This window comes from Epinephelus moara, chromosome 18 (assembly GCF_006386435.1).
Source record: "Epinephelus moara isolate mb chromosome 18, YSFRI_EMoa_1.0, whole genome shotgun sequence".
Taxonomy (NCBI): domain Eukaryota; kingdom Metazoa; phylum Chordata; class Actinopteri; order Perciformes; family Serranidae; genus Epinephelus; species Epinephelus moara.
The window spans coordinates 32,252,591-32,274,209 of record NC_065523.1 but is presented as its reverse complement, the minus strand read 5'-3'; the positions used below and the strand labels follow the sequence as shown (position 1 = coordinate 32,274,209).

Genomic DNA, 21,619 nt, shown 5'->3' with positions numbered 1-21,619 from the left:
CACATCAGGGTCAAAAGTCTGAAACTCAAAAAACAGATTTGAAACTGAAAAAAAAAGATTTGAAACTGTTAAAAAATAAGATCTGAATCTGAAAAGATAAAACATGCAACTGAAAAAAATAAGACCTCAAATGTTAAAATATATATGGAAGTGAAAAGTGAAAATAAATTATTCATTCAAAAGAATTACCAAAGTGAATCAAAATTATATTTAACCTGAAAAAATGTTTCATACACTTATTTTTATTTTGAATACCTTGTTGTATTTTTCAAAATTCAAGATCAACACATACATTTTCAGTTTCAAATTTTATTTTTTCAAGTACAAAACATTTGACCCTAATGTAGCTCCATATGCTAACAGAACTAACAGTGATAACATGGGTAACAATGCTTAAGGGGGTTTGCAGCTTAAAATGAGGCTGCTTGCTCCCTGAGGAGACCTGGGTGAAGACCAGACGCTGCTCGGTAAAGATGCCGTTGCTAGTGGCGGTGCTAGATAGCTTGCATCAGACCGGGGTGGTGTGCACTGCAGTAAACTGAAGAGTAGCGACATTATTTTACAGATGGACATATGTGACCAGTCAAAAATATTCTCAGGTGTTAACTGATTAATAGTTAACCACTGATGTCCGTAGTGTAAAGCTTGTGCTAAGGAGATTGTCAGCGGCCCTCTGAGACACCAGTCTGGTTGCTGCTGTACAACAATCCTGTTTCCTACATGTGGTTTCAGGGGGTTTGAAAAGCAGCTCTCACACTCACAAACTGAACCCTCTCACACTGACTCACACGTGTATGCAGACGGAGCGGGACAGACGCCTACTGTAGCAACACACCTTCTTTCGATTGCACTGCGTGTGAAAGCTGTGGATAATTTTCCCGCTCTTGCAATGAGCTTAACTACGTCCTGCACTAAGGCAGCAAGGCTTTGTTGTCCGTTCCAGTAAACTCTTTAGATGTCATTTCAACCCCTGTCTGCTTGTTCACTCCTCTCTGAAGCTTTGCATTTGTTTTACCGCTGCATTGCTTTGAGATAACAGAGGAGTTTATGGCAGCTGCTGTTGCCCCAAAATACATTGCCATTGTTCTGTTGCTGTGGTCCGCCGTGCACCGCTCTGTTGTCCTCAACTCTTCTGTGGTCTTTTCTGTGCTTCTCTCTGCTCTGCTCTGCTCCGTCTTCAATCCGTCGTGTTCTTCCCTGTCCTCTCTTGCCCTGTAGTCTTCTCCTTTGTTCTGCCCTGGTCTGCTTTTATACATCTGCTCTCCGCTCTGCTTTGTTCCACTTTATTCTCCTCTGTCGGGCTCTGCTCTGTTTTACCTTCTTCTTCTCCTCTCCTCTCCTCTCCTCTCCTCTCCTCTCCTCTCCTCTCCCCTCCTCCTCAGCCATTGTCTGCGCCCCAGACCTGCAGTTTTATAATCAACTTAGCTGTGTTGATGATTAGATCAGTTGTGAGCGCTGCTAAGATCCTTCGCCCCTCGCTGCCTTAACTAAATTTGTTTGGTGATAACCTTTGTCTTCAAGTGTTCAATCAAGAGATTAGCATTTGGCCTACAGTCTATATACTACAAGCTGAATGGACGGCTGGTTGCCTGGTCTTGCTGGCTGCTTGGTTGGCGGGATGGATGTCCTGCCGCCTGGTTGGTTCACTCCTAAGTGAATCAATGAATGGATAGATGAAAGATGGATGGAAAGGGAAGGGAAGTAACTCAATCAAAAGGCTCTTTCGTAATAAATCAGGTCACAATTAATTCTTAGGAGTCGAGAATGGCGTGTAATAGCCGTGCTAAGCTGGAAAACAAAGCCTCGACCTCTAAAGCTCGGTTTTTGCTGTGAGATATTTCTCCATGAAAATCAATTGAGCCCACGAACTGGAACTGGTCACACTAATCTTGGTTTAGAGCACAACCTTGCTTGTAAGATGTACCCCTCACAGGCCTCACGTACCCCCTCATCAACACCACCAGCCAGGGTCCAAATATGTTCATTTGAATTAATTTTAAACAGTATATTATTTAACTTTACATAATATAAAAGTGGTTAAAAAGTGGATTTTACAATATTATTATACAATTGAGCGGTCCTCTAGTTGCTTGAGGAAAATGCAAATGCAGTTTAATACTCCAGGTAACAGAGTTCTCGGGGCAACAAAAAAACTATTGTCGTTTCAATAAAGAATTCAGGCAATAATCTGCCCTTTTTTTTCAGTCTGTGAGCAACCGTGATCTGATTTTACACTGCGCACAGCATCAGTCTGTGGCCAGCAGGGCATAGTGAAAGTGAACCTCTTCAAGTTGGAGGTGTGCAGCCCATTGCCTGCAACTCTTCATCCCACAGCACATTGTGGCTGCTGACTGTTTCATTACTTCCTGCATTTTTTCTAATGGATCTGCTGTCAAGAAATACAGAAAAATTATCATTGTCTTGTTTTGATGACTCATTTTTGATTAACGATGGCGGTAAGTGCTAAGCTCACTGAAAAACACATTGCATTTCCTTTGCCCCCTTCATGATAAAAGGCAACTTGTGATTCACCAGGTAAATGCTTTCCATGTGAATCTGCACCAGTAGGAAATGTTGGGTTTGCGTGAGCTGTAAGTTACTACGACATTCTTTTAATGAGTATCACCCTCGACACCCAGTTCATAACATTGCAGATATATAAATATTGCAGTACTTAAATCAGTGGGCCAGGAATGAGACCTAAAACCCTGAAATGAGGTAGCATTTTTGCACTCTCGGTTTCCTCGTCTCACAGTCAATGGGTTTTTGGTTAGATGCCTGAAATAAGGCCCATGGTCAACACAAGCTTAAGAAACTTTAGAGTTTTGTTCTAGGACAAAAACTATGTCAGTAAATACCCCACTCGTGAATTTTGAAGCTTTGATGTGTCTTAAAAAAGGCTGTTGCTAACACGTTTCTAAATGAGACTCCAGAAATGTCATTACTTCGAACATGTCTTTACAGCCTTGTTGCGTTAGAGATCTTAAGTCATGCGCCCGTGGTATAGTTCATTGATAGGCTTTAGATTTTTTTTCTGGTAATTGCATTTACGCTTCAAAAATTCTAAAAGTGGTGTTCATTTGTAAAGATTATCTTGCTGAACAAATGGTGTAAGCATCATCATCGTTTGTTTGTCAAAGCTTACTTTCTGCAAAAATCCAAAATCCAATGGAAAAATCCAACAAACCTTTTGACGAGAAACCCAGGGCGACGCCAGCCTACAGAAAAAGGTCATTCCCAGAGCACTCTATAGACTCCTGTGTTAAAATGCCAAACTTTACAATGGAAATAAACATGTTTACAGCCTGGTACAAAAGCAGTTTTGGTCTCTATAGCTATGTTTCAACATTCTTGACAAATGTATGGTGGGTGAATTTTTATATAACTCCCGTTAACATTTAATTAAGGCTTAAAATTAGACACATTTAATACTGTCTGCAAGGCATCATCACAGTCCGTGAGTCAGATCCAAACTGCGCTCCTCCACAGCTCCATCCTCTCGTCCAAATATGGCCACTGGTTCCAAAAAACCAAGAGGTTAACAGCAAACATGCTGAACTCAAGGCTTTAAAATGGCAGTCCACAAACCAGTGAATGACATCATGATCGCTATGTGCATTATTTTATACAGGCTGTGCTTATTTACATGAAAATCAAGATTATTTAGTATGTGTCTACAATTTTTCACTGCAGAGGTACCCCCAAGGGAACCAGTTCCCCTGGTTGGGAATCACTGATAAAGGATGACGTGACTTTTTCCTCTCCAAAAAAAAAAAAAACCCCCAATTCATGAAGAACAATTATTTAACTGTTGAGTCAGCGTGACGCAGGAGCTGCTTGGCCTATTTTCTCGCTTCAGATTTAATCCGAGACAGACAGGAGATCTTTTTCCAGAGCAGCTGCCATATTTGAAAACTTGAAGTTGATAATTCAGATTGAAAATCTAAAGCAGCACAGCAGGTGGTGAAGGAAGGAGGACGGCACTTGTCGATTTTACAGCCTGGCGAAAATGCTGCCTGTTATGAGCGAGTACATACGTGCCAAACCACAGTGAATGAAGCTAAATTTGTGAGACAGCTTTGGGACTCTGCAGCTGTGTATGCCCAGTCTGATACTTAATTCTGGATGGGATTGTGACTAATGGAGATGATCACACTTGACTTTGTAGTTTTCGATCGCGCATCACATGTCTTTCAAGCTTGTAGATTACAAACGGGTTAGGCCAGTAAAGACTGCATGGAAATATGTAAATCATATCTAGTTTACATTTCATTCTGCCGTTGACTGATGAAGAATTGCGGTATGGTCACGGTCATCTACTTGACTTTACAAGCCACACATTATGTCGATCCCTCTCTGCTTAGCATTTCCTTGTCCGGCCCTTAGAGCTTCGTAGAGCACCACAAGAGAAGGACACGTCACTCCACTAAGTAAATTAAGTCCACTGTAGCCAGCACTGTGACATTCCAGCTAATGCTACAGTACGAGCCTGACAAATGAAGATAGCAGAAAGAAGAAGAAGAGAGCAAAGCACAGAGAGCAAAAAGACACACAGTGAGGGAGCGATGGAACGGGAGACCGCTGCTGAGCAATACACAACAGTGTGGGAATCATGAGTTTGACAACAGTGGCCCTGACCTTGCCAGGCGTGGACAGGTTCCAAATGAGCTTGGAGTTGGAAAGGTGTCAAGTGCTTTTAAGCTCTGTGGACATTTTTGAACTTCTGTGGCCCCAGTGAGGCTTTCAATGGAGTGTTTGTGTGTTTGTGTGTTTGTTTGTATGTGTGTGTGTGTGTGTGTGTGTGTGCATTCCGCTGTGTTACATGCGGTACACTCCAAAGCAGCATTTCGACCCTATTGAGCTGAGGGATGAGTGTGTGCCAGCTCGATGGACAGCGCGTCCACCTGGGTGTTTGTGCAGTTGTGTGTGTGTACAGCTTGCTATTTCAGACTGAGTCTATAAAGGCCAGTTGAGTGTGTGTTTATGGGGCAGGCCAGTGGGAGGTGTTAAAAAGGTACCTGGTTGTGATTAGGCTTGATTGGAACTAGGTCAGGACGCTCCTGCCCTCTTTCTCCTCTGTCTTCCCTCTTCCTTCTCTTTATTTTTATCACCGTCTCCGTCTCAGTCTCATTTTCCTCTGCCAGGTTTATTGAGTTCTCTACTTTTATGTCGTTTTATTTTATCACAAATAATCCTTGCCTCTCCTTCTCTTTCTATTACATTCATTCCTGTCTTTTTCTGCCCTTTACTGCCTCCTTGTTGTCACTCATTTTGATGTTATCGCTCTATTAAATGGGTGTTCAAAATCGTTATCAGCGTAATAGATATAGGTTAGACTCCTGCTATTAAACAGCCTTTGGCAAAGCTTTATGATTCTTTGTGTTTCCACATCACTGTGAGTAACACGTGGTTATGTATAGGCACAAAAACCATTTGGTTATGGTCAGGAAAAGATCATGTTTTGGCTTGAAATACCGGCTGCTGGTGCCACAATCATCACTGGTAATGTTGTTAAAAACCACCCACGTTTGATGGCACAATATCTCCTGGAAATGCAGCAATGGCTGGGTAAAACACCCGATTTTGGTGCCAGCAGTGATGTCTCTGTAAAAAAACCATTTGTTTCAATGGCATAATCTCTGCTAGAACACAGAAATGGCTCAATAAAAATCTTACATTTAGTGGCACAATCCTCGCTTGAAACACAGTGATAGGTTGCTAATACCACCCATGTTTGGTAGCACAATAACCACTAGAAATGCACCGATGGCTGGGTAAAGAACACTAGCTTTTGGTGAAACAATTCCCACTGGCAATGCATTGATGGCTTGGTAAAAGTCTCACTTTTGGTGCCACAATCGCTGCTGAGAAGCAGCAATAGCCATGTTTCCGTCAGCCTGTTTAGATGCGCATCTAGAAGTATCGCATCGGAAAATTATGATGGAAACGCCAAAATTCGAATTCGAATCCCGATTCGCACAAACTAAAATACGCTCGCTTTAGCCGGGTTTTGGTTGATTAGAAAAAATGTTGATTCGCAAAACGGGGGATGGAAACAGTTATGTTCGAATTAAGTCTGACGTAGCGCACCTCTCTCCATGGTGATATCCACACTCTGGGTCGGGAACGCGGTAATGCATTTACAAACTGGTTGCCAATCGCCAGAAAACATAGAAGAAGAAGAATGCAAGACTTGTTTTGTTTCCGGTTCTGCGGAAAACTCGCGCGAGTTCGTAGTTTTCACCAAAGTCCGTACATTTAATGGAAACACACAGGATTCGTATTTCTTTTAATGTGCATTTCCCAGTGATTCGAATCACTTTTGGATGGAAACATAGCTACTGTCTCTGTAAAAAAAACACTCAGTTTTGATGACATAATCCCTGCTGGAAACACAGCGATGGCTCAGTAAAAAACACCCACTTTTGATGGTGTAATCTCAGCTAGAAACACAGTTATGGCTTGGGAAAAAACCTGTTTTTGGTGCAAAAATTTCCACTGGAAAAGCAGTAATGTCTCTAAAAAACACCCACTTTCGATGGTGTAATTTCAGCTAGAAACACAGCGATGGCTCAGTAAGAAAAGAAAAAAAACCTGTCCTCAACTGGCATAATTCCTGTTAAAAGTGCTGTGATGGCTTGGTAAAAAATGCACTTTTGGTGGCACAATCTCTGCTGGAAATGCAGCAACAGGTTGCTAAAAAACACCCATGTTTGGTGCTACAGTTGGTGCTGGAAATGCAGCGATGGCTCAATAAAGAACATCCACTTGTAATGGCACGATTCCTGTTGGAAATGCAGTGAAGGGTTGCTAAATAGACCCACGTTTGTTGGCGGAAATGCAGCTGGAAATGCAGCGATGTCTCAGTAAAGACCACCTCATCTAGGTGTCACAACATCCACCATCCCCTCTGTCTTCAGATATGGAAGTCAGCTCATTTGCATGTCGCCGCATAACACAAAACACAGTCATTTAATAGCTTTTCACAGCATTGTAATCATGCTAGTTGGTTTAGCAGGGGCCTCTAACCTACATCTTTAACGCTGATAACCACTACTAATGCCTGTTTTATAGTGATAACATTTGAACCACATGTCCTTGTTCCCTGCAATTCCTCCCTCTGCAGGCTATTATAACTCTTGATTCTTTTAAGTTAAGTTTGCCCTTTAAGGCTTTTGAAGTTTTATTGCAAAATGCTCCGAAATTAGAAAAACAAGAGAAGAAGAATTTTGCCTTGAGTGTTTTAAGAAATCTCTCTGAAATGTAGAATCTGCTCTGTTCTAGGGCTACCATTTAAAATTAATTTCATCATGATTACTTTTAATTAAGTGCTGTCCATCACGTGTCAAAAATAAATCAAATGTTCTGAGCCGTCCCCTCCTCTCTGTACCTCTGTTCCTGTCTTGTCATCTCCCTGCTCTCTTCCCATTAGCACAATTTATTAGACTGTTTACACATTCAGCTCCCGTGTCTGAATACACACATGGTTACCACTTACTGTAGATGCATACTGTATGTGTGCAAACACACGCACACGCAGCAAATTCACACCTCCCCTCACATTCACACCGTATACCCAAATGTGCATGCAGGAAAGCTACCGTGTTTTTTTTTCTTCCATATGGGGCATGTTATCATTCTCCATATAGATTCCTCCTCTACAAACCCAATAAGTACATTGCACCACAGTAATTGCTAAGGAGTGTAATTCATGACTAATTCATGTCAGGGTTAATTTATTAAAACTGACTTATCAATATTTCACACAACTCCTCCATTATTCACACCAGAACATGCGCTAAAACGTATCTGTGTCAGGCCATGTGGAGTTAGCATGGCAAGTGTTTGTCTGTGTGTATATGTGTGTGTGTGTGTGTGTGTGTGTGTGTGTGTCTGACACTGACTTGCTCTGATTTACAATGGCATGAATTCTCCTCCAGATAAAAAAATAAAAAGGTAAGATTCATTGAAACGTCTGCAAAAGTGCGAGGCAGTTAATGAAGGGGATATTGTGACTGTAGAGTCCGGTCAGTGTCACTCGCTTTCGTTCGGCAGGTGGAGACAGCTGCTGCTGCTGCTGTCTGAATTTCAATTCACCTTCTGTACAGTACAGCTGAGGTACTCTGCTCTAGCTTCAGCTGGAAGCTGACGGGTTCAACAGGATATCAAAACAAGGGGGTTAGTGGGTGGATGTGCATGTGTGTGTTGATTCTTGGGGTGTCTGTTGTTAAAGTGTAGGTACAGTATTTTCCAATCTGAACCCTATTTTCACATTGTTTTGTGTCTAAGTGCCTTAAGGGAACAACCTTTTTTTTTTTTTTTAAATTGGTCCATTATTGAGTCAGGCTGCAGTGTAACCACTGGGGTAATATGAACCGTCAATTTACATGCACTAAAAGTGCTTGTTTTTGTCCTTTGTGTTTAACCAGAAACAGCCCTGAAATTGCCATCACCAAACCCACCAGACTCCATTTAAATAAACAGTAATTTTAGCGTGTATAGAGCCAGCATATTTCACATGTAACTGGATAAATTAAAGGTCCAGTGTGTTGGATTGAGGAGGATATTTTGGCAGAAATGGAATATAATATAATACCAATATTTTCTTGAATGTATTATCAATTGAAAATAAGATCCATTGTGTTTCTGTTACCTTAGAATTTGCTGTTTATATCTACATAGGGAGCAGGTCCTTGTCCACAGAGATCACCATGTACATAGCCATGTTTTTACAGTAGCCCAGAATGGACAAACCAAGCGCTGGCTGTAGATAGGACTGTTTGTGTTTCCTTGCTTATGCATCAGCCACCATAGTTCAACACAGATTTTTATCATGAAACTACCTTATTCACTGTTTTACTGGTTTAAATCACCTGGTCTGTTTGTTTTGGAAAGCAAGAGACCTCTGTAGATAATTTGGCATCTAATAAAAACCTCCTGAAAGTCTTGAACTTAAATTATCAGAGAAAAAAGGTAAGCACGTATTTGCTTGTGGTGGGCAAGCCACCTGTCCCCAACATGCCAAACAGTGCCACAGAAACACTGATTTTTAATATGAAACTGCTTTATTGAGTGATTTTACTGGTTTAAATCACCCAGGGTCTCATTAGTAACCATTGCACAAGCACAAAACGAGGCCTGAAAGAGGCGAACGCCACTACCCATGCAAAAGTTGTGATCTTGTAAAAGGACTTGATGGGAGAAACTTTGACCCATGCTTACGTCCATTTTGGAGATGGGTTGGAAGCCTGATTGTAAATCTGTAAAAAAAAAAAATCTGTATTTTTTTAGTATGGATCCTATGCATTGTTTCACAAATGAGACCCCTGTTCCATTTGTTTTGGAGAGGAAGAGACCTCTGCGGAAAATTCAACTCCTCCTAAAAACCTCCTGAACAATGACCACTAAAGAAATTGTAACTGGGAGCAGTTTCAGCTGGTTACAATCTGCAATCCCCACTGCTAGACTCCACTAAATCTTCCACACTGTCCCTTAAAGGGTTTGTTTCAGCCAACCCAGAGTTGATGACAAATTTTGTGGGTTTTATTTTGTTACTGTCGACTTTGAGTGAAGTGTTTTATGATGATAAAGTTACCATTTAAAATTACTGGAGTCTGGTGGTTTGGCGACAGCAATTTCAGGGCTGTTCCTGGTTTAACACAAAGAATCTTACTCTTTAACAAAAAGGCCTATCTCTGTCTGGATCCTGTCTGTAATGTTGTCAGACACTTGGAATAACAATCTGAACCTGTCAGTGGCAAAAACAAGCACTTTTAGTTGACCTACATTGACATGGTGAACATGCTCTAAACAGTGGCATAGTGGTAGTGGATGAGGTGGGTGTACTGCTAGGAAGATGGGTAGGTTAGCGAGGAGGACGTGAGTGTACTCTCACTCTCAGGCGGGTGTACTGTAAACAGCCAGAAAAAGAGGTGGGTGCATCCTGTATACATGCATATACACTGCATTACACCACTAGCTCTGAATTGTTACATTGCAGCCTGTTTTTGCCGCTGCTGTCTGCAGCAGTCGGTCAATACTAGACCAATTTAAAAAATAGTTCTTCCCATTAGTCACTTTGACGCAAAAACATTGAAAAATAGAGTCCAGGTTGAAATATACCAAACTTACCCTTCAATGCCGTCTCATGGCACATAGAAGAAAGATGGAGGGGGAGTTTGTTTGTGCTCACGTTTGTTTGTTCCTCTGGCATGACGAGGAAGGCAGTGAATCCAGCTTTGAGCAATGTACTTAACACCCAGCTGCCCCAGTAGCCCTGCTCAGTGGCCCATAAGAGGAGCAACTGGGCAGCTTCCAGATGTAGACGTGCTGTATATACAGCTTGTGATCTGTGTTGAGTGTGTGCGGGCACATGTGTGTTCAGTTTTACTGGTAGCGATACAGAAAGTTCAGAGGAGGTGACAGAGAAGCAGATGTGGTCACATGGATGGAGGGAAAAAAAAGCCCTTCCTGTAAACACAGCAGTCACAGTGTGATGGGCGATGAGGAGAGAGGAGAGCGTCGCAGCCTAGTAGTAATATGTCCCATCCCCTCCCTCTTTTTCTTTGAATCCCACCTCTCTCTGTCTCTCTCTCTTCCCCTCCCACCCTCTGCGAGATTACCGTTACCATAGTAACACAGCAGATTGGCTTGGAAGTCACAGTGGTTGTGGGCGCCATGGCAACACACATATGCTTGTGTTTCGCTCCGTTACTGCCGTCAACGTGTGTAGGGCGCACTCAAACACGTAGACGCATACACAAGAAGGGCCCCACATTGTTGCACGTAACAATGGCTTGCTCGGTAAAGATTAAAGAGGGCGCAGCGTCGTGTCATTTTGTAAATGGCTTATGATTTATGCAGCAGATTCGGTGCACTTTGTATCAGTGCCAAGGCTCTACAGGATGGGGCGGTTAGCTGGACACATGGGGCTGCATGAGACGCTATGATGCTCATCACGGCCCATTGAAAGTATCAATATTTAATACAGGAAATAGAATAAGGAAGCCGGCATTAGAGTAATTGCTGGATTATTGCATTACATTATGGAGCACATAGGACTCACATAGAAGATACACAGGAACAAAGAAACAACATTTAAATGAGAGTGTGATATTTCTGCACGGCTTCCTGATCTGATCTGTGAACTGCTCCAGCTAAAAGGTCAGACATGGTTCAGGGTAGAACAACTTGAACTCTGAGCAGGGGAGTTGTGTGTAATGTTAAAAGGATAGTTCAGATTTTTTTAAGCAGGGTCGTGTGAGGTATAATCAGTGTATTACCTGCAGCGGATGTCAGTCAGCATGCCCCCAGTTTGGAGAAGCAGGCTGGAGTCTGACATGGAAGCTCAGCAATCTCCAGCTGTGGAGGGGTCAGCAACTAAATGTTTTTTAGCCAATTAAAAAAAAAGCACCACCCAAAAAAATCAGTGTCAGTCTAAGTGTATGCTATATTTAGAATATTTTGACTGCGTTACCTTAATGTCAGACAGTGATTTCCAGCTGGAACGTAGAGCCTTTACATCACTCTCCTCAAAGCCAGACTCCAGTGATTTAACCATTGCTTAACACAGGAGCTGCTGGTCTGCCGCTGCCTCGATTAGTTAGTTTGTTTCTGTTATTGTGTGACTCTGGTGTTTAAAAGGTTTAGGTCAGAGTCGCCAAAGTCACACAAGAAAACTAACTAACTAAATGATCAAGGCAGCAGTAGACCAGCAGCTTCTGTGGTTAGCGAGCTAAAATGACTGTTTAGTCAATGGAGTCTGGTGGATGTGAAGAGAGCATAGATGGCAAACTGAAGCCATTAACGGCTTCTCTGTTGGAACGGGCTGGCTGATGGAAGGGTAAAGTGGTGACAACACTCTTTAGGTTTCTAAAATATATTTTGCTGTTGCCCCCTCCACAGCAGTACATTGCTTAGTTTCTGTGTCAGACTCCAGCCTGCTTCCCCAAACTAGTAGCGTGCCGACTCACATCTACTGTAGGTAACATGCTGACTATGCATTGGTACCTCATACAACCCCACTTTTAAAAAAATCCGAACTATCCCTTTAAGGAGGAGCTGCAGTGAGGCAGAGCGCCATCACTCTCTACTGAGGGGAAATGATGGTTCAAGACAAACTGGTTCTGCTGGTGATCACTTGATGCACGACCCAGTCCGCTGTTTGCAGACCTCATCAGCACACCGGCACCGAGCCAAGTCTTTAGACACACACACACACACACACACACACACACACACACACCTTTTTTTTTGTTATTTATATATTCATCTTCATATATATGGTCTGCACGGTTTTGAGGCAGTGTTTCCATGGAAACAGTCAGAGAGAGGGAAGAAGAGAGAGTAAAGGGTGAGGGAGTGAAAGAGTTAAGGGATTGTGTGTGTGTGTGTGTGTGTGTGTGTGTGTGTGTGTGTGTGTGTGTGGGATGACAGTGAAGTGATTTGAGTTCACCTGACATAAACATTCCTGTTCTCATATACACACTTACACACTCCCACGCACATTCACCATAATCACTGCAAGAGAATACAGTGTTGAGTGTTGCCGCGTGTGTATGCTGTGTGTGTGTGTGTGTGTGTGTGTGTGTGTGTGTGGGATGACAGTGAAGTGATTTGAGTTCACCTGACATAAACATTCCTGTTCTCATATACACACTTACACACTCCCACGCACATTCACCATAATCACTGCAAGAGAATACAGTGTTGAGTGTTGCCGCGTGTGTATGCTGTGTGTGTGTGTGTGTGTGTGTGCGAGCTGTGTTTAGTTGAAGGGAGGTGAAATGATTTCACCTGACAGAAACAATGCTGCTTTCTCTCGGTTTCTCTTTCTCCGCCACACAAACACACAGACTGTAGCAGACACACACACACACACACACACACACACACACTAACACACAGTGATCTAAAAAGCTGCTGTTGGTGTATTACACAGTACTTTTTTAACGTTAAATTTAAGGCCAGACATAAACTGCATTGCATTTTTTTGCCTCCTCATCACCCTCCTCTCTCCCAGAGCTGCTTTATGATTTGTCAAACGGACACAAAAACACTTAGTGTAAGAATTGGTCAGTTTATCTCTGAGGTGGTGTAACCAAATTTTCATCTGTTTCAGTGATTGTTATTTAATGTAGTCATCCACGTGTCCAGCTAGATATAACAAAAATACATTTATAATATGAAATACATTTTCAATTCTGACAGATTTTATTTGCATTTGCAAGTGCAGTTTCAGTGACTTCAAAATGACATATTTGACAATATACAAATTCAAATACTGCTCAAGTTAAGTCCAAACAGTGATTTCAAATTCAACATTCAGGTGACACTTGAGTTTCTATAAATAACATCTAATTGTAGACTACAGATTTTTTATGTTTTAAGATTTTTTTTTTTTGGGGCATTTTGCGTTTATCAGACAGGACAGATCCAGAGTGAAGGGAGAAGACAGAGAGGGGATGACATGTGACATGATGACAGCAAAGGGCTGCAGGTTGGCCAGGACAAAGACTATGTACGTGGGGCGTCTGCTCTACTGGCTGAGCTAGTGGGTGCTCCAGCTGTAGGTTTTTTTTGCTGACATGTCCATGCAGTGATGATGATGACGATGGATATAAGGCTGTCTGAGTCATTGTCTTTGTTTAAGTCTTTCTTTAAAACACACTTCTATCTAAGAGCATATCCAGATTATATCTGAGCGGACTATTTATTGCTTTCTTATTGATCTACTCATTTATTATCTTAATTTTAGTTTTCGCCTTCTTTTATTTTATCTTTTACTTTGGTCATATTTTATGACATTTTAGTTTGTTTCATGCTCCTTGTGTTTTAAATGTTTAGTTTTATTGTTAAGCACTTTGTAACTGTGTTTTACAAGGTGTTATATGAATTAAGTTTATTATGATGGATGCGTTTAGATTGTAGGATAATGTTTAATATCACAATAATGATATTACTTATAATAACCAGATATTAAAGTGTACTCAGTTCTGCCTCTCTGCTGTTTTTTTCTGGTAAAACATAAAACAAATTGCTTGTTGAAACAAAATTGAACATTGAAGTGAACACAAAAGGCACCAGTAAAAGAAAAAGAATAATAGCTACATTTTAATGTGCTGTTTTCTACTCATACTCTCTTTCAACTAACTTGAAAAATCCTTTAGTGCAACATCACAGTCTTTCTGTGTGTGTGTGTGTGTGTGTGTGTGTGTGTCACCACGATGATTTAAAAAAACAAAAAACAAAAAAACAATACATTGTGCAGCCCTAGTTTAGTGTTTATTCTGTTTGTATCACTTCCTTTATAAGTCAGTCATGCAGAAATCTCCAGCCAGCCAAGTAAAGACTGGGCCGTTAGCTTAGCTTAGCACAAAAACTGGAAATAAGGGGAAGCTGTTAGCCTGCCTTTGTTGAAAGGTAACAAAATCCACCAACCAGCACGTCTCAGGGCCCTGACACATCGAGCCGACGGTCAGCTTTTGGTCAAATTCGGACTGTCTTCGAGATACTGTTGCCCTAGTTTTGGCGGTGTGTCCCTCACTGTTGACACTAGTCAGCCCTTGTCGGCTCTTGTCAGCTTTTTTTCCGGCTGATTCAGCATGTTGAATCAGCGTCAGAGGAGGTGGTGAATAAAATCTTTCTGATTGGCAGTTCAACTCAGAGCACGAGAAGAGAAACAGAAGTGAGGAAAGTAAACAAATGACTAAAGTCAAGCATTTATGAGATCAAAACGAACTTGTCATATTAGGTAAGATTATGTTTTTAGCCATTGAGCTCATTCACAGAAACAGTTTGTGACTTGTTGCGTTATTTTTCGCTGATACACAGGAAATACAGTTTGTTCCAGAGACATTAGGTGTCTTCCAATTTCCCTTTTTAAAAGATGAACACAGACTATCATCGTGTGCTGGTGTGGACAGTTATTTGTTCTCACCCAGGCAAAAAACGTATGTGTAGTTGGACGTTGGCTGTAGTCTTTGTGGTGTGTTCAGGTGCAACTTTTTGGCCAAGACACAGACGACAGTTGGCCTTCGCTGCCAGTAGTTCTTTGAAGTCTGGGCCTCAAAGCTCACTAATGTACATGTTTACACATAATTTGTTTAATCTGTACAAAAACCAAGTGTAAAAACAGCAAAGGTTTATATATTACAGTATTTCTTGGTCAAGGCTAATAAATAAATTCCTCCAGTCTCAGCTGGTTGCCTGGAAACTGCTCCCAGCCAAAAAAAAGTTAAGCACATCACTCCCAGTAGAAATGCCAATTGGCGTTTTTACACTTGGACAAATTAAACAAACAAGGTATAACGTGTTAGCTGTAGAGGTGCTGGCAGGTGGATTTTGTTATAGTCTGACGGAGCCAAACTAGCTTTTTACCCTGTTTTCAGTCTCTGTGCTAAACTAAGCTAACTGGCTGCTGGCTGTGGATTCATATTTGATGGACAGATATGAGAGAAAAATCTTCTCATCCTACTGTATTTCCCCAAATTATGGAACTGTTCCTTTAATTCACATCAGTAAGGGGTGAACACATTGAACCTGGGATGATTGCAGAGATAATTTTCTCAAATTAATTTCCCTCAGTCCCGTCTTAAAATCATCGCTTCTGTTTTGTTCAAGTGTCTGTCTGCAGCTGATGACTAATGTATGGTCAGCTATTTAAGAAAACCCTGCTCAGACATTGGCTGATCGCTGTTTCCTAGCAGATGATGAATTTATGTAATGTCAGTGTCTGAAGAGATAAATGCTCGAGAGATAAACTGACATTCCATGAAAGTTTAATGTTTGCAAAATTGAGTCTTCGAACAAGGAATGATAGAGACGCACAGAGCAAATAAAACATTTGAGAGACGCCACTGACAGAGATATTTTTCAGGAAGTGATATATGTCTCAATGAGCCTCTTTTTTTTCTGATGTTTCTCTCTACAGGTACCTGATGAATGTGACGTTTGAGGGGCGTAATCTGTCGTTCAGTGAGGACGGATACCAGATGCACCCCAAGCTGGTCATCATTCTGCTCAACAAGGAGAGACAGTGGGAGAGGGTGAGAGAAAAGGAGCAAGTGTGTGCTTGTGTGTGTGTGCACGTGTCTATATTCAGCCGTATCCTGTAAGTGCAGTACCTGATTGGTCCACAGGTATCTGTCTGCTATCTGCATCTCATCTCTTATCATCTGATTTTCACTTTTTAAGCATTTTAAGCCTAAAGCTTTACAGGCGCTACTCTGATTAGATTCTATCAACTCAGCAAAGGTGCCTTTGAGCAATACACTGCAGCACAGGCTCCGTGTGAGTGGGGATGTAGTAAAAATGCTTGTCTGATCATTTTAAAAGTTCGGAAAGCTATTGCATACTACCAATCATTTCTGTAGTATTTTTTATGGAGTCATCCTTTAGTGTGTCTGTGCTGCATTCAGTCTGCCAAAAAAAGTGTAGAAAAATCACAGACTTTTTAAAGCCTTGAGTTTGGCATTTTGATTCTCACCATCGTGAATTTTTGGAGCCAGAAGTGGCCCTATTTGGGTGAGAGGGTGTAGCTAAGCCCAGTGCTAGCTGCTAGCTTATTAGCACAATGGTCTAATTTTGTTTTTTCGGATGTGTTTTTTATAGTCCATCAGCAGAAAATAAGAAACCTTGCACACTGAGCCCAATGTGTTTTATTGTTCTAGTGAAAAACCATTAAAACAAAATGTTCTTACTGGAAAAACTGAACATCCAACGCCTGAGAGGATCTTTAGTACAACCAAACGCTAAACAAGACTTTATTAGGCGACCAAAATATCACAAGTACTTTTCATGAACCCAGTAAAACAGCAATAGCTAAGGCTTCATCTGTACCAGTGGTTCCCAACTGGTCCAGCCACAGGATCCAGATTTCTCTGTAGTCATCAGTTCAAGGTCCACACAGTTCAATATATTTAGCATCACACTTGCGTTTGGCCATGTGGTTGAGCTAGTTTGCTATCTCAGTCAAGTAGCTGTCTGTTTTTCACTCAATCTACAGCAGGAAATGGCACTTCAAAATAAAAACTCTGTGCTGGAAATTCACTGTACTTAAAAATAAAGTGTGTTTTTTACAAACTTGACATGTTTGCGAGTCACTTGTGGTCCATTCAGAATGAGCCCGCGACCCACTTTTGGATGGTGACCCACCAGTTGGGAACCACTGATCTATACTCTGTGAATCTGGGGTTAAGCCATGGTTGTGTTACCTAACCAGCATCACGATGGTAGTGGTTTGTCAACAGACAGCACCAACCCTGGCCTGAATTTTGCATAACTTTAAGATAAACTCAGCAGGATTGGCAATTAGTTTGTAAACACGCTTATCAGTGAAAGTTAAAGTAAAAGCCAACCCAAGATTCTCTCTCGTTTGGCGTTTTGCCTCACTATATTTGCGTTTTTTCGACACTGCGTCTCTTGGATGCTTGCTGCTTATGGTCTGGCACCTGGTCACGGCCTTTTTATAAAGCCTTGACTTCACCTGTGCGCTGTGGGGGGTGAACAGTTATAAACATCCGAGAACAGAAATTCAGGGGAAAAAAATTAGAAAACACAGGCAGAGGGCAGAGTGTCTGCAGATAGTATACCTTTAATTCTTAATAACTTTTAATATTTAAGTTACATAAAAATTCACCCTCCCTTAAAATTGTCATGAATGTTGAAATTATCTATAAAGACAAATAAAATATTTTTGTACCAGGCTGTAAACATGTTTATTTCTGCTGTAAAGTTGGGCATTTTAACATCGGAGGTCGATGAGGATGGACTCGCTCTTGAAACCAGCCTCAAGTGGACATTCGTGGAACTGCAGATTTTGGCACTTCCCTGTTAGCTTTATTTTTTCAGCCCCCCAAGTTGCTGCTTGTTTTTATTTTTCACTAGTTTTTATGACATAAAAGTATCATCAGTTGTTATGTCATACTGTGGACATATAAGTGTTCATCTTAATGTAACTGCAACAAAGGTAACTCAGAGGATCATGCTGTGCGCAGTCAGTAGGAGCAAAAAGACATGCTCTATAAGACATGATTTTTAGAAAGTAAAAATTAATTATGCATGTTTTGCTGCACATTTCTGTTACAGTACTGCATGTCCCTCGGTTGCACACTGAGGCTTCCTCTTAAAATGATCTCTGTAACAGTCAGACCTGCAGCTACTCAGACACTGAGAGGAAGACAGAACTTGTAGCTGGATTTGCTTAAAGCTCCCCTCCAGCCAGAGTTACTTCCTGTTTAACGGTTAACGTTCTTCCTCAAACAGAAAATGGGGGTGCGTTTAATAGTTGGACGTAATCCATAACCATGGCAACCAGATTGCAGCTACATTAGCTTGGAAAACAGCGATTTGGCCCTGAATTTGATGAATTTAGATGAGGCGGCATTTGGCTGCTGCTGCACCGAGGAGCTGCACCGCTGCACTCCGGCCACAGTGTACTGCAGGAGGGATAGATATGTTGCTCAGGTCTGCTGTTTGAAATGCAGTTATGGGACATTTTGGAGGTGCATCGTTCACCAGTACCATCTGCTCTCACCTCAACTCCCAGCACCGACACCGCCCCAGGCAGCACTTTGATTCTTTTTATTTTATTGTTTCTCTCATGGAACTTTTCTCTTGTTGATGTATGGGGATGTCCTTCATGTCTGGGCTCAAAGTTGCGCTATTCCCAGTGTCTGTACCTGTTAGAGGCCGGTGCTGGTGGACGATCCAAGCCTTAAAACAACCCAAAACTGCATTTCAAATGTTGTACCTCTGCAACATGTTCTACCATCCTGTGATGCTCTGTGGACAGGAGACGGTAAAGAAGAGAGGGAGGGAGGGAGACAGTTGGTGTGTTGTGCTAATTCTGCCGGTGGGATTTTGTGTAATCCACACCATTAATTACACCTGTTCACCGAGCACACGGATGCCATACTGAAAATAAACAATAGACTAAACTAAGATAGAGGTAACTAAAAATAAAGTGAACACCCTCAGATAGCTAATGTAATAAGTTAGGGAGGTAACTTACGTTCCACCTAACTAAGCAAGCGTTTCTTAGAGATGCTGAAAAACTGATTTACGTCTTTATTTCAAGCCAACTTGACCATTGTAACGCACTTTTTACTGGCATCCTGAAAGAAAATACTGAAAGACTTCAGCTCATTCAAAACTCTGCAGCTCAGCTGTTAACCAGAACCAAGAGGAGAGAGCATATCAGGCCAGTCCGAGCTGCTCTGCACTGACTTCCTGTTTCATTTACAATTGATTTTAAGATCCTCCTCCTTTTATCCAACCCCTACATGGGCTGGGACCAAGCTACATAGCTAAGTCCCTGGTTAACTTTCCCTTCAAGTACACTGAGATCACCTGCTGCTGGTTTATTGGAGGTTTCCAGCAACAACTGAAAGGAAATCTGGGATGCAGCTTTTGTCAGTCACGCCCCAAAGCTGATCATCCCTTAATTCTAGCTTTTAACTAGGGTCTGACTTCCCTAATACAGATCTGAAACTCTGTTTTACACTTCTCACTGCTGTATTCTGTAGTTAGCAAAATCATTTTTATGTTGGCTTAGGGGCAAGCTATAAACTGTAAAAACAGAAATTATTGTTCAATTTTTTTTAATTTCCAATGATCCTTTTTTCGGTCAGGAAAAAAAAACCCATAACCAAATCTGACTTTAAAATAATATCTCATCAGAAATCACTTCTTTCTATGTCTAATTTAAAATTTGGCCCAAAATAAACGGTTTGCACAAACTAACCAGCATGCAAAACAAGAGTGTAAAAAACTGAGGCTTTTTCCAGCTCCAGGATTTCATCTTCAAATTTTAACTTTCAAATATTAAAGGGTACGTTTTGAAAATCTAATAACTAATTTATGGTGGAGGGAAGGTCATGCATTTTCCGTCAGCCACTCAGGGAGGCTCAAGGAAAAATATTTATAGCTTAGGGAAGGGTCAAAATATAAAGAATAAAAAGTCACACTTCAGCCACCCTCCTCGTCAGATAAGTAAAGAACAGTCCCTAAAATACAAGATAAGTTGACTGGATAGCTCACAATTATGTTTATAAGGTTTATGACGGTGCACCTGTGTTTGGAGGATGACATGTGACCTGCAGCTTCTGTTATAGTCATACGTCATCCTCCCGTTATAGCAACAACTTTGTAAACTTTGAGCACATTATTTGTCCTAAAATATTAAAGGGAGAGTGTAGGTAATCAACCTTGTCAGGAAATGACATACTTTAAAAATGCTAAAATAGACTGCAGGTGGCTTTAAACTGACACCATGTAGGTAACAACCCAGTGTTGACATGTTTTTGGGTCCAGTGAGACTGTGGTGAGTTACTCTTGTCGGATCCCAGGTGGAGATGGTAGCTGAGCCGTGATGCTGTTGACCTCAGAGGCCTTGTTTATCAAAGCATGTTTGCTCAGAAACTTTATGTAAAAACCAGAACATTAGTAGTGCAAGTTGTGCCAAACATGCGTTCTCACACCTTCATTCAAACAACACTGACAAATCTCACCTATTCTATATTCATCTGCTTGTGCACGTACAGGCTCTTTACCATACCGAAATGCACCCAGAATGCCAAGTATGGTCAGCCCCGTCCCTTTGAGTCTCAGTCCCCTTAATGTTGAGGTACATGTTGTGGACAAAAGGAGCAACTGAGAAAGATGAAGACGAAAAACATCACAGACAGTGAAGTTCAGATACTGAAGTGTCCTGGGAGTAAATGTGTGGGAACGCTTCCCAGACTTAGGGAAACAAGCCTAATTTATGTGTGTTCCTGTATTAATACTAATTTTGTTATATTTTGCACAGTGTTCTTTGGACTGAGTTTAAATATTGTTAACTAGCACAAGTTAAAATATTTGTTCTTTAAATGTCTGGTAGCTAGGATAATTATGCTATTTATTCAAATCCTGACAAACCAGACCTTTGTGACACCTTCACAAATAGCATGTCCAAAGATAAATAAATAATTAAAGGCCTACAGCATGTCACCCTACATGATGGTCAAATAAAGAATTGCAGTACACAAAATAAACACAAGACAAAGTACCATTTTATTGTAAAAGTGACCACATTTGGATGACTGGGTGGAACTAACCCTAACGCTAGCTGGTAGCTTGGTTAGCACTGTTCATTTACAGCTACTGTGATAATGCTAATGGCTTTAGCTTAAAACCATGAAAGCAAAATGTATTGCGATGTGTTCACACTACAAGCAACAATGCAACAACAGTGTGACCAGTTCCAGTATCGCCGAGTTGCCATTTAAGTGATGCACAGAAAGCAAGCTTAGTGTTAGCTAACTGAGCTAGATACAGCTTGAGACAAAACATATGATTGGTTGACATGTCACTGTGTCATTGGAGCGCTGAAAAAAGTTGAGGCCAGCTCAATGTTGATTTGTAGTTTGTCACACCCGCACGCAGCAACATGTTTTAGCATCAATTTGTAGCTTCATGTCACCGGCTTCCACTGAAGATTACCTGTAGCCTGATGCTGTGTCGCTCTTAGTCTGAACACAACATAAAGGGTCTTTTAGTACAACCAAATGTTGAACAAGACTTTTTAAGATGACCAAAACTTTACAGTTAACTTTCATGAACTGAAAACAGACTGAAA

At 41.3% G+C, this 21,619-nt stretch overlaps 1 protein-coding gene across 1 annotated transcript in view; it reads left to right on the top strand.

Moving 5' to 3' along the window:
• LOC126405365 (glutamate receptor ionotropic, NMDA 2B-like) overlaps positions 1-21,619 on the top strand; it is a 205,327-nt gene that overhangs the window by 127,610 nt on the left and 56,098 nt on the right. Inside the window, exon 8 of the mRNA XM_050069073.1 lies at positions 15,932-16,046. Coding sequence (XP_049925030.1) covers positions 15,932-16,046 — 115 coding nt within the window. The remainder of the gene's footprint in view (positions 1-15,931; positions 16,047-21,619) is intronic.